Below are 13125 nucleotides of genomic sequence, written 5' to 3'. Positions count from 1 at the left end.
AGTCAACTTTTTCTTTTCTAATATTACACGTTTATGAGTTCAAATACTATGTTAAAAACAACTGAAAGACAAAACCAATTCCTAGTGACATTATAAAAGATAATCTATCTAATTTGTTTGTCAGTCGGTACGCTTATATCTGCTACGCTTTCATGCTTTACTAATTTTGATTAAATCCTAATGGTTAAAACAGCTAACATATTTTTTTCCATGGCAAGGAAAAATTTAATAATTACGAGGAAAGCTCGCAAATGCTTGTAATCAATAAAACAAACACGAATAATATATATATATATACGGCGCAAAAGTCCAAAGAACAAAGCTTCAAATCTTACATGCAAAATGTTCTAACAGCGCCGCGAACACAAAAGCGGGCTAAAAAAACTAAAAATCGCGCCGCGCGTGCGATTTAGTCCCGAACGTTTTGAATTTGGATTACGGAGCACGAGGAAGGAACTAAAGTTTAATCCTACTGTAGGTCCCGCATAGTCTATAGATTTAAAATAGACTTAAAATTTATTTAGACCTGATATTTAATAATCTTTTGAAATTTAAAGATCATTTATTTACTTTCTATAAAACTTTATTGAGCCCTTTAGATAATATTTTGCAATCATTGTCAAAAAGTGTGTTTATAAAATGATTTGAAAGTTTAGATCACCTGAAAATGTTTCTATTTTCATTTTATAATGTACCTAATTTGTAATTTCATTTTACAACTGAAGTTTGGTAATTATTTCGCAATTTTTATTTCATACAAACATTATTGTGTGACCAAGGTGTACGTTCCTACCTACGTAGGTAGGTGGCGAAGGCCTTAAATTCAAATATTTTATAACACACACACTATTAAAATTTGGTCTGTATTGTCAAAAAATAATATCTTTACTGCTCAGAAAATATGCATGATTATACAAATTAAAATACAAAACAAAAACATTTCTTTAATTAATTTCGAAAATAAAGGCCATGTCTAAATTTCCGTTGCTCTTCACGTAAACCCACCTTGATCTAAAGAAAGCGCGCAGCGTTTCTGCAGTCGACTTTTTGACTGCGCTTTGTGATCGGTTTTATAAATTACTTGCATTTTTGCAAAACCCATTACTTTTAGTGCAAATGTACTAATAATACGATATAAATCGTTTAACATTCGCAAATAGTTACTTAAGACGTTCATATAGAGTTATGGATAGTGGGCGTCTGTAGCTTATATAGATACCTATAAGGCAAGCTTGGGATTCTTCTTTTAGGCGATGGGCTAGCAACCTGTCACTATTTGAATCTCAATTCTATCATTAGGCCAAACGGCTGAACGTGGCCTGTCAGCCTTTCAATATTGCAGGCTCTGTCTACCCCGCAAGGGATATAGACGTGATTATATGGATGGATGGCGTCTGTAGGCCAATGGATAAGGTGCCTGAGTAAAATGCGTGAACAGTGCGCGTGGTGGCACAGATTGAAATCTTCAGTCATTTATTAATGCCTGTTCTTTATTATGTACATTCGTTTGAATGCGAACGGATGCTTTTACGGTGAGTGAAAACATCATGAGGAAACCTTCACTTTCAGGCAACGGGTTAAATAGGTTTTCCTATAAAGGCTGCGGAGGTCAGATGAGGTCACTGTCGCGTTAAAACTCGACTCACTCAATTCTGAAACACGGTCAAAGGTACGCCCCGGCTCCTCCCAAAGAGTTGAGTATATATAGGAGGAAAAAGAAAGAGTTTAGGTATGAGTTGAAACATTCATTGACATCAATTCCATCATTAGCTGACCGATACCTTTCGGTTTTTTTAATATTGTTGCCTTTGTCTACCACATAAAGGGGGAAAAACAAGATATGCGTTCTAATACACTATTAATATTAATAATCAAAAATACACATTATTTTGAAACAGTAATTACAATTACAACGCATAAAACATGGCGTTTGTTTGCTGCCAAAAAGTTAACTGTCCTGATTTAGGTTTGACTGCTTCGTCTTAATTTATTGCTGTAGGAACAGTTGATTAATTGTTTAATTAGAGAATCACGAGATTCCTGGACGGAGTGGACGTGCGTTCAGGAATCTTGACGATTTGTTTCGAGAAGATAAATGTCTGTTTTGATAGCGCTTGAGCTGACTTAGAAAGTATTTACATACTTGTATCACGTTTATGTACGAGTAGCATAAATATTTATTTATTTGGTTTGTCATAAAACTTTACCGTAAAAAGTATCAAAAATAAATATATAAGCAAATTTAAATTTAATTTGTTTTATGTACATATAGTTCAATTATTAGTTTTAAATTTTGTTATAATCCATTTAAAATAAATTTTGTTATTGCTTTATTAATGAAATCATAAAATCATAAGATCAGACTTTTGCATAGATTGTGGCCGTGTAGAAAAAATAGTTTAAGTTAACTATAAAAAATAATTTCAACTTTAAATATATGGCTACCCCTCTTCTGCAAAATTCCATGGAAATTAAATAAAATAAATTTTGCCTTGCGAGACTTAACTCATAAGCTTAATATCGGGTCGTGATTTTCACGAACTTATGAATTTTCTAAATGACAGATCCATTGATTTTAGAACATTCTAATATTAATTTGACCCTTTATGACATTGTGAGAACGTTAAAAGAGTTAAATTTAGCAACCATCTGACCTGTTTCGCGCGTCGAATTCGGTAAATGCTGACCTACTAAACAACCAAACACCAAACTGATTACAATATGTTGTGGCATGAGACTGCACAGATCCTCGTGTATAGATTACCAGCTTTGCCCTTCTAGTTACTCCACACTGGATGTATACAAAATTTCATGGAGATTGGTTTAGTGGTTTTGACGTGAAAAACAAACACAGAAACACATTTTCACATTTATAATATTAGTACCTATGAATATCTTTTACGTAGGTATTCAATGATAAGAACTATATCTTTGTAATGGACCGATTTTGATGAAACTAATTCTCTTGTGAGAAACCGAGAAATAAAACCTACACATATTATATTAAAAAAATTTCAGCGGTGATGACCATTCTTCATGATATATATTTTTTTTATTAATTGTATCTAATGTGTCCTTAGTCCGAAAATAACTCTCTTGAACTACTGCTACTCATATCTTCAGGCCTGAAAAATAGATGAATAAATATTGAACAACACTCAACAGTCCATAATTAGCTCAAATACTCTAAAATCTTAGTTTAAACTTTACTGTACAATATAGATAAACAAATAAATAAAATCATTTTTCAGGGACGATTCTCATTAGGGCTGATCGTATACGAGGCATAAGATCAATTTGAAAAGTTACATTCATTATTAGTTGCTATTTATACTGCACAGTGTACGACCACACCACAGTGCCGTGTGGTTCCTGGCAATTAAGAATAGGTCCACTCAAATTACTAAAATATCGTGCAACACAGACGGGGTTGACTATTACGACTCATTGCTAACTTAAAATTGATATTTCTTTAGACCTGAATCTCAAAGGCGCCGCGGTAGAAGCTTCCCAGTCGTCGATTTCATTTGCAGCAGGCCTAGAAAATAAATAAACGCAGTTATTTTCTTTTATTTTGACGACCTCTGTGTTAAAACTTAATAAAATAAGAAGAAATTTATTCATAGCCATTTACAAGATTGCTTGACAAGGAAAATTTTTTATAGTACCTATACAAAACACAATGCTTAATACATACCCCTCAGGATGGTTTCTCCAGGATATAATTTTTTTTCTGATTTCGAAACCTCTTGCGTAAGATTTGATATTGCAAACTGAATTCACATCCCTGTAAACAAAAATTTTGCATAAAGAATGATATTTCAAGTTATGCACAATTAAAATGATGATGTCAAAACCAAAAGAGCTTAGGTACCACTTCTACTATTGTACAGTCTTTTATAATTAAAATTTTTATGGCGGTCCAAAAATGGCGTACTAAAATAATGGTCATAGGCGCAACCCGGGTTTTTCTTTAGAGAGGTGGGAATGTAACACTAAGGCGACAAAGAAGAAAAATAAATCAGTTTATTCTTACCATGATTCAGTTTAATTGAGAACACAACTAAACAATCCATTGCATTGGGTGCTCGTGGGCAGAAAGAGTTCAACAAACAATGAAGAGGCAGTGACACGATGAAAAGACATTGCGTCTTTTCATCGTGTCCAATGATTTCAATGAGTCGAGAGGGAAGGGCTAATTGACTTGGGATTCTTTTTGTAAGCGTGGGGCTAGCAACCTGTTAGTATTTCAATTCCATCATTAAGCCATATAGCTGAACGTGCCCTTACATTCCAAGGCTATTGTCTCTGTCTATCCCGTAAGGAATAAATACCTGATTTTATATAGATTATATATATGATATCTTACTGTAATACGGTCTCATTGAGGACACAACTGAGAAACAGCCCATTACATTGGGTGCTTGTGAAGAGAAATGGCCCCACACATCTCGAAGAGGCAGTGACTCTGTAAAGAGACGCCACGCCAATGAGGTATTCCCGATTGCCTATAAACGTAACGAGAGGTCCGCCATGGTCGTTCTGAAATTATAATCATACATACATACATACATATAGTCACGTCTATTTTCCTTACGGGGTAGACAGAGCCTATAGTCCCGAAAAGACTGAATGGCCACGTTCAGCTGCTCGGCTAAATGATGGAATTGAGATCCAAACAGTGACAGGTTGCTAGCCCATCGCCTTAAAAAAGGATCGCAATTTTGTAAGCCTTTCCCTTATCCCTTAGTCGCCTTTATCGACATCCATGGGAAAGAGATGGAGTGATCCTATTCTTTTTTATATTGGTGCCGGGAACCACACGGCACTATCTATTTTATTATTGAACTTTTAAAGGGCTTCAGGATCTAATGGGTCAGTCAGATCATCAATAAAACCAGATTCAGTTCCAGGGCGTCATTGCCGCCAACATTGTCCTCTTTCTCCATACTCTTCATCAGTTTTAAACGTAATAGCGTCAAGTCATAGAATCTGTAATAAAGGGTGAACTCTATATTTGTAATAGGTCTCCATATTTTCCTATGGATATCGTTAAAGACGTCTAAAGAAAAGGCAAACTCATCTAAGTACTAAGCGCAACGTTAACCAGGGTCCAGTATGGGACATAGGGGTTAGTGCGAGTTTTACTCGATCAAACGCGTCGAGCAAGTCATCACGAATTTGTATGGAATTGCATTAGTGCCATCGCGTTACCACTAGATGGCGCTGATCAAATCACTTACAAATTCACGGAGGAGGAGGGATAGCCAGAGATGATGTAGCAGGTTGCTAGCCCATCGCCTAAAAGAAGAATCTCAAGTTTATAAGCTAATCCCTTAGCTGCCTTTTACGACATCCATGGGTATGAGAGGGAGTGGTCCTATTCTTTTTTTTTTTGGTGCCGGGAACTACACGGCACACGGTTCTGATGATTTGTCGGCTATCAATGAAAGGTTACCTGACAGATTCCCTTTCCTCGAAGAACCTTTCCATCAGTTGTTGCATATCTTCTTGTGTTATCGGAAAACGAGTTATTTTTGCACTGTTTAAAATATAAGGTGTTATTAAATGTAAAAAAATATTATGTACTTTGAACAGAAATTAATTTATTACTCTTTATACCATTTGCATTTCATATGTTTAAATGGTGACAAAAACAATATAAGTACTCTAATAAACAACGAAGACCCAGGCTAGCACAATCATGATTAAATATGGCAAGATAGTTTTAATATTAAAAAAAAATATTTAATGTACAGACACACTTTCAATTAACTTTCTGCATGTATAAGATGATAATGATTTTGATGATATATTGATTTCCAAATATATGAATAGACCAACCAGTAAAATAGCTAAACGTGGCCATTCAGTCTTTTCAAGACTGTTGGCTCTGTCTAGCCCACAAGGGATATAGACGTGACCATATGTATGTATGTATGTATGTACCAACCAGTACTCCTTTGATGCCGCGTTGTTTTTCGATCTCAGTAACACATTGCTCCTCAACAGGATTCGCTCTGTGAATTATGTTCCCTTGGTCGTCTATATTTCCTGGTGCGTCAACGCCTGTTCTAAAAAATCTTTTAATGGTAAGTTTAATTTTAATATTATCAGCGCTAACACTGTCAATGTCATTCAATTAGCATCATAGACTATTGGCTCTGTCTAGCCCGTAAATCATAATAATACAATACCCTATGTCCTGCTTCGCACTATACATATGTATACAAAATTTCATGGAGATCGATTTAGTTTTGAACTATTATTCATTATTATGGGACACTTATATATTACTTAATATGTCGTTTGGTTTCATAACATTGGTTGACGTCAAATAAATTAGTTAAAATTAAGTTTACTTCCGCATCCAAAGCGTCAGTACAGAAGAAGCGGTGACAAACTGCACTGGAGCATTTGCTTGAACAACGAATAATAATGTGGACGAGAGAATACATTGTTGTGATTAATTGGCTTATATGAAACAAGCTGTGCCCGCGACTTGATCCGCGTGGTATAGTTATTTTGGGCATTATTGAAGCTCTCAAGGATGAATAATTTTTCCCGTTTTTTTTTTCACATTTTTCATTATTTCTTTGCTTCTTATAGTTACAGCGTGATGTTATATAGCCTAAACCCTTCCTCGATAAATGGTCTATTCAACGCAAAAAGAATGTTTCTATTAGGTAGAACAAGTAGTTCTTGAGATTAGCGCGTTCAAACAAACAAACATACTCTTCAGCTTTATAATATTAGTATAGATTTAAATAATAAAAATAAACTTACACAGCATATTGTTGTCGATAATTTTGGTAAGATTAAGATTGGCGTAAGCTTTATGACATACACTTCTCTGCCGTATTATTAACGGCGCATATTGTAAATACTTTACATTCAAATCTGATTTGTCCTCAGGCTGAAAGAAAAATTTACGTATACATACATATAATCACGTCTATATCCCTTGCGGGATAGACAAAGCCCACGGGTATGAAAAGACTGAAAGGCCATACGGTAAGCTGTATGTCAAAATGATGGAATTGAGACTCAATAGTGGCAGGTTGCTAGTCCATCGCCTCAAAAGAATTAATGATACAACAGACAAAACTTCGGGAGTAACATAGCATTTCTGTCGGACAGAAACGGGAATTTAAGTATAACGCGGGCGGAGTTGCGGTTAACTACAGAATGACTGACTAACCGGTTTCCAAGTCAAGTTGTGGCCCCATCCATAGACCTGCACATCGATTCCTGGATTTTGGTATTTGGGATCAAAGTTGATGTCGATAAAATTGGGCGGGTAACTACATTCAGGTGGCGCTGAGTTGAAATCAAACTCGGATTCCACTTTAGCGAGCGCTATGTCGATATTGGACCAATATTCGATGTTTTCGTCGAAGTCGTAAGCTGTAATTTGAGCACGAATGTGATTATGTTAATATTTTAGAAGCAAACCAAAAACAAGATCAGACTACCTAAGTACATAGATATAGACACGTCTTTTTCATTTACTTAATTTCAAACAAGGGAAAGGCTTATAAACTTGGGATTGCTATTTGAGGTGATATGCCGGTTGCTAGCAGCTAAAACATCACTTAAAATAACAGCAATATCCGTAAATAATTACCTATCTGAATCTCAATTTTATCATCAAACCTTGGCTCTGTCTGCCCATAACAAATAAAAGACGTGATTGGTATTTTATGTAAAATACCTAGCAGTTGTATCGTGTGGCTCCCGGTACTTAATTATAGGACCAATCCATCTCTTTCCCATGGATGTCGTAAAAGGCAATAAACTTAGCATCGTTTTTTGGGCGATGGTCGAACAACCTGTCACTATTTCAATATCAATTCCATCATTGAGCCATAAAGCTGAACGTGGCCTTTCAGTCTTCACGAGACTTGGCTCTGTTGGCCACATTCTATTCTAAGTATTCTAAGTATAATTTAATATTGTGAAGTTGACGTTGTTGAAGAAAATGCTGCAGTGCAGTTTGTTACCGCTTCTTCTGCACTGACGCCTTGGAAGCGGCAGTAAACTTAGTTTTTAAGTAATTTATTTGACGTCAACCAATGTTGTTAAACCATACGACAATTATTAAGCGATATAATAGTATCCTATAATAATGAATAAAAATTTTGAATTTGAATTTGTCAACCTCGTAAACAACATTGACGTGATTGACATAAAGAATACCTACACTTCGGCACACAAGTCATGACGATTCTCTTCCTAGTCTTTCTGGTACATGGATGCGTCCGTAAGTCCTCTGTCCTAACATATTCCGAGAGTCCAGAAATGGCGAATATGTAATCAACACTTTCGAGACACGCCGAGGAGGTCAGGATGAATAAACTAGTCACGATAGCGCCCCCACAGAGCCAGGTCTCATCAGGAGACTGGGCGCTTAAAGCTTTTACTAAATACACCTGGAAAATTAAATGAAGTTTCCCTACCTAATAAGGCTAGTTCCCACTAGTTCAATTGGTCAGTTCAATCGTTGTTCTGACCAATTGAACTAATTTGTGTTATAAAAAGAGGTGAGTACAACTTTTTTGTCTCAGTAATTCAACTTTCGGGAGAGTTGTACCAAGTTGAACTACTGAGAAAAAAAAAGTCTCACTAGTTCAACGATTGAACTGACCAATTGAACTAGTGGGAACTAGCCCCAAATAAAACTGCAGAATATTCAAAAATTGGCAATGTACGAGTTCTACTCGCCTTGTAAGGGAAAAGTCCGCATGGATATGAGTTAAACCACTGATTCATATTTTATTTACAGACCATAAAGGTCAAGAGTACCCGAAATCGACGAGCTTGCATGAAGACTGTTACCCATTTAGGCAATGGGCTAGCAACCTGTCACTATTTGAACCTCAATTCCATCATTAAGCCATACAGCTGTACGTGACTTTTGACGCCTTTCAGTCTTTGCAAGACTCTGCCTACCGTCAAGGGATATAGACGTGAGTATAAGAATGTAAGTATCCGTCCATTGTATCAACGTTGTTTATACAATTATTAAGTTAAAAGAAATAAATATGAGACTTATGAATGTTATATTTACAAGTGGAAAGATCTATCTCAGCCTAACCATCTGGAAAAGAGGCAAGATACAGGACGTACGACTCTTAGTCTTAGAGCCAAAAACTTAGTTTGTACATACTACGAGTATTATAATAAACAGTAACTAGTTCTAGATCAGATACTAGTATAATTAGTTCTACATTCATTCATGTTTTTAATGTAGACACTGTGCATTCGTCTACGATTTAGATTTAAGACATCTATGTATATTTGTAAATTGACGTCCGTGTAGTTTGTTCCGCCGCTTCTTCTACACATGCGCTTTGGAAGCGGTAGTAGTTATAATTAGATTTAAGTGATGTGACGTCAATAAGTGATACCTTTTATCCAATTTTGAAAATAAATCTATTCTATTCTAACGATTTATTCGTCTATTCGTCTCTCGTCTCTGCGTGTTCCAGGTTGCACTCTCCACAGACTACATACAACTGCAATACATTATGTAACACTTACCACGTATCGTTTTTTCGCATAGACTGTATCGCCATCCAATATCTTGCGCTGACTATGAATAGTATGCACTGTAATAATAGTTTATTCAAATATTTATATCTTAACCAGATGTTGCCGCTATAGGTTGGCGCCGGAGTAATATCATTTGAGTATTAACTTTATAATCCACCTGTGAAAACCCCGTTCAAATCCGTTGAGTAGTTTCGAAGTAATCGTACCAGACAGACAGACATAAATTGTCTCTTTTTGTTTCTGTTAGTCTTTGTTAACCGCCCCCTATCAGTTCATTGGAAAAATATTTAATGTAACTCCAGGCACTTAATTTTTAATACAATTATGTAAATTGATGATGGATAATTGATATTATACCTACGTAAATAAAATGTTTAACGTAATTTAATTATTTAGTTACGTGAGTCATTCCGAAAGTTTAGGGAAACTAAAAAAAAAATGCTTGCAGCAAATATTTTTGGGCTTTGTCATCAAATTTTATTGCCTCAGCTCTTTAAAACTCAAAGAAGACATACTCACAAAATATAAACACGAAATGTAAAAACGTTGATTTAAACATTCCTTCGCAATACTATGCAACTTGTATTTATCATAACATTTTGCAAACTGATTAAATTTCACGGTCGGTTGCCCTCTGAAATACTCAGTATGTACTTAATAAATACCTGCTACCACAGACATAGATATAGCTAGACACCGTGAATGCATTATTTAATTCTAGACATACAATCACGTGTATGTCCCTTGTCCGATAGACAGAGCCAAGTCTTGAAAAGACAAAAGTCCACGTTTTTCAATGAATAAATAATGAAATTCAGATTCAAAGTGGCAGGTTGCTAGCCCATCTAGGCATATTATATCCTATTTTCACTCTTTCCATCTCTCCGTTTAGCGGCAAAAAAAGTAAAACCTAAGCACAGGTTATAGGTCTAACTTCTATCTTTGACGCTTCGAATGGAGTGCCTTGTTGTGTTCGTAGATATATCATCTTCCCATATCTCACAAATGAATCGAAGAAAGCGGATATGCTGATAACCGCTGTAACATTGAAAGGTGTAAGTTAAATAATAAAACGACTGATTTACCTTATATCTGACGTTTACTTACAAGATTAAAATATTCAACAATATTAATGGAATACAATATTGAAAACATAGGTCAGATGTGCATGGGAAAGTTTACATTATTGTTATAATATACAAAAAGAAACTATGAAACAGTAGCTATCATTGTATGGTCTATACTTAACATATCTTTACAAAATTTACATACATTTTCATAAGGCTTATCATAAAAATACCTAAACTAACACCATAGGATATAAAAATTATGGAATCTTTTAAAGTTTTATCCTTAATCAATAATTATTAATTAAAAATGGTATGGTATTTTAACATTGAAGGTAATATGTATTTGTTAAAAATATAAACATCATTTACAGGTATTCTTAAAATATATTCATTTATTTGAACATTCCTACTTAACCTACTGATTTAATTTGGGGCGAAACAGCTCACGACCGCCTTGCCGTTGTTTGCATTTACAGAAAATAGATAGTAACATTTAGAAAAGAAAAACATTTGGATGTCAAACGAAAAAAAAAATTATTCTTACAGAGTAGATCAACAAACAATACTTATAATTTTGTTATCATAAAAGGTAATTATAACCAAACTGCAAAACCAACATAAATAAAAAAATGTCAGGATGAAAAAATAACTCGCAAGACTTTATTTTCTATAAATCTCTTTGACATCAGCAGATTTTCGTTTCCCTTCGTCTCTTTCCAATTACCATGATTATATGGAGGTATGAAAAAATTCAAGGTCATATTCCCGTTTGGAACTTGCTATGTCAGTATTTTTCAAAGTTAATTACTTCCCATACTTATTATAAATCACACGGCGATCGTAAGTGATATTAACACACATAAACATAGTATATAGTAGCACAATTAACATTTAGAGAGCTACCCTAAAAATAGAAAATAAAATATTATACTCTCAGTCAACATGGAATTTTTAATGATTTGGACAATAAATGGACGTCAAAACTACGGTTATGTTCTTTATGATAAACGTTAAAATATTATCAACGTATTATGTCTTTTTATGTGGCCATAACTTAAAGACATAGATTTTGGAACGCCGTACAAGTGATTCAGGATGAATTCATACGGATTTGTGAGAATCAACCAATAAAAGCAACCCACTTTTGGTAAAATTTAACCTGGTTGGCCGATTTTTTAAAACCAAGCCTCCGCTGTAATATTAACCTATAGGCATATGGACTTGATGGTATACTATTGTAAATCTTAAATCACAAAAGATTAAATAGTATATAGTTTCTGATAATCTGAATGGTGTCAAAATTAACAAGAGTTCAAATATAGTAGAAATTTATTAGTTTTAACGTTAAAAGATTTGCACTTGTTAGGAAGACAATATAAATTTATATAACATTACTTATCGTCAAATTTTATATATCTGAGATCTTTAATAGTGTGGACAAAAAAATTATAAAACTTAAAGTATTGTAGGGACATAGAGTGACGCTTACTAATTTTTTATAATTATATTTGAAATTTATTTGGATGTGACGTATCGACAGTGATGCACATTTCATTTATTAGTAAACATATTAAAATTGGGGTTTTTAAAAAATACATACACTAGATGGCAAGAGAATGAAGTCAGTCATCTAACTGCTATCAAAATATCAGGAAATTAACCTATAACGGCCGATCGAACGCGGTTATTCACGAAAGTTGAAAAGAAATATGTCCTAAAAATATATATCCAATAACAAAATGAAACATAAAATAAACCGATACTTTCTGTTGTATTATCGCCAATGTTTGATTTTCAGATTCGCAACAGATGTCCATAATTACAACAGGCTTTGAGACTCGACGTCACTGTGTTGCCATCTAGTGTCATAATCTTGTAAACTCTGTACGGAGTTGCCAGGATTGTCATTATTTATTCATATAAAAGTAAAATTACAAACACACATTTATAGTATAATTACGTGGTGTATCATTTTGTATGGTCAACCCCTCTAGCCAAAATGTCAATCGACAAACGAAAGTGCTGTCGTCAAAGCGATAGCCAAAAATAGATTTATCACTAGATGGAGTAATACCATAAAAACATGTCTTAAAAAAAAGATGGTATAATTTTTATTCTAACTGCGGTAACTAGCGCTATAATAATCTAAGGCGTCAGCGGCTACTGGAACGCTTCCGAGCGTTTGACACTTGGCTATAGGGGCAGGTCAGGACCAAATCGTATAGAGGATTTTTCAAACATTCAATTAATATTTTTATACTATATGATATAACAAAATAACGGTTTCATCTATTAATCAGAAGGTACCCATGTAAGACCCACAGGTGGGGTATTTCACCGATGGGTCTGGTTCCGGTTGGTGGTGAAGCACTCTTCGCAGACTCTCACCGGCTTCAATTGGCCAAATCGTGGTAGCGGAATAGAGTTTGAACTGCACGAGGCGCAGAATACTTTGCCTGAAGAGGTAAAACAATTTTATATTTATGATTGTTATGATGGT

General features: G+C 34.7%; 2 protein-coding genes across 2 annotated transcripts in view; both read right to left on the bottom strand.

Annotated features, from left to right (window-relative positions):
* Window positions 1-3012: 3012 nt before the first annotated feature.
* LOC106130646 (uncharacterized) lies at window positions 3013-10263 on the bottom strand. The gene is made up of 11 exons (XM_060950897.1): window positions 10221-10263; window positions 9544-9611; window positions 8204-8432; window positions 7202-7407; window positions 6787-6916; window positions 5954-6069; window positions 5459-5542; window positions 4370-4542; window positions 3698-3787; window positions 3479-3538; window positions 3013-3125 (listed from the first exon to the last, which is right to left on the bottom strand). The coding sequence occupies exons 1-11, from the start codon at window positions 10261-10263 to the stop codon at window positions 3077-3079; spliced, it is 1248 nt and encodes a 415-aa protein (XP_060806880.1). The 3' UTR covers window positions 3013-3076.
* Window positions 10264-10641: 378 nt separating this feature from the next.
* LOC106130748 (lateral signaling target protein 2 homolog) overlaps window positions 10642-13125 on the bottom strand; it is a 33523-nt gene continuing 31039 nt past the window's right edge. Inside the window, exon 14 of the mRNA XM_060950961.1 lies at window positions 10642-13081. Within this exon, the coding sequence (XP_060806944.1) occupies window positions 12960-13081 (122 nt within the window). The 3' untranslated portion in view covers window positions 10642-12959. The remainder of the gene's footprint in view (window positions 13082-13125) is intronic.

Source organism: Amyelois transitella, chromosome 23 (genome assembly GCF_032362555.1).
Source record: "Amyelois transitella isolate CPQ chromosome 23, ilAmyTran1.1, whole genome shotgun sequence".
NCBI classification, from domain to species: Eukaryota; Metazoa; Arthropoda; class Insecta; order Lepidoptera; family Pyralidae; genus Amyelois; species Amyelois transitella.
This window is presented reverse-complemented; position numbering and strand designations above follow the sequence as displayed.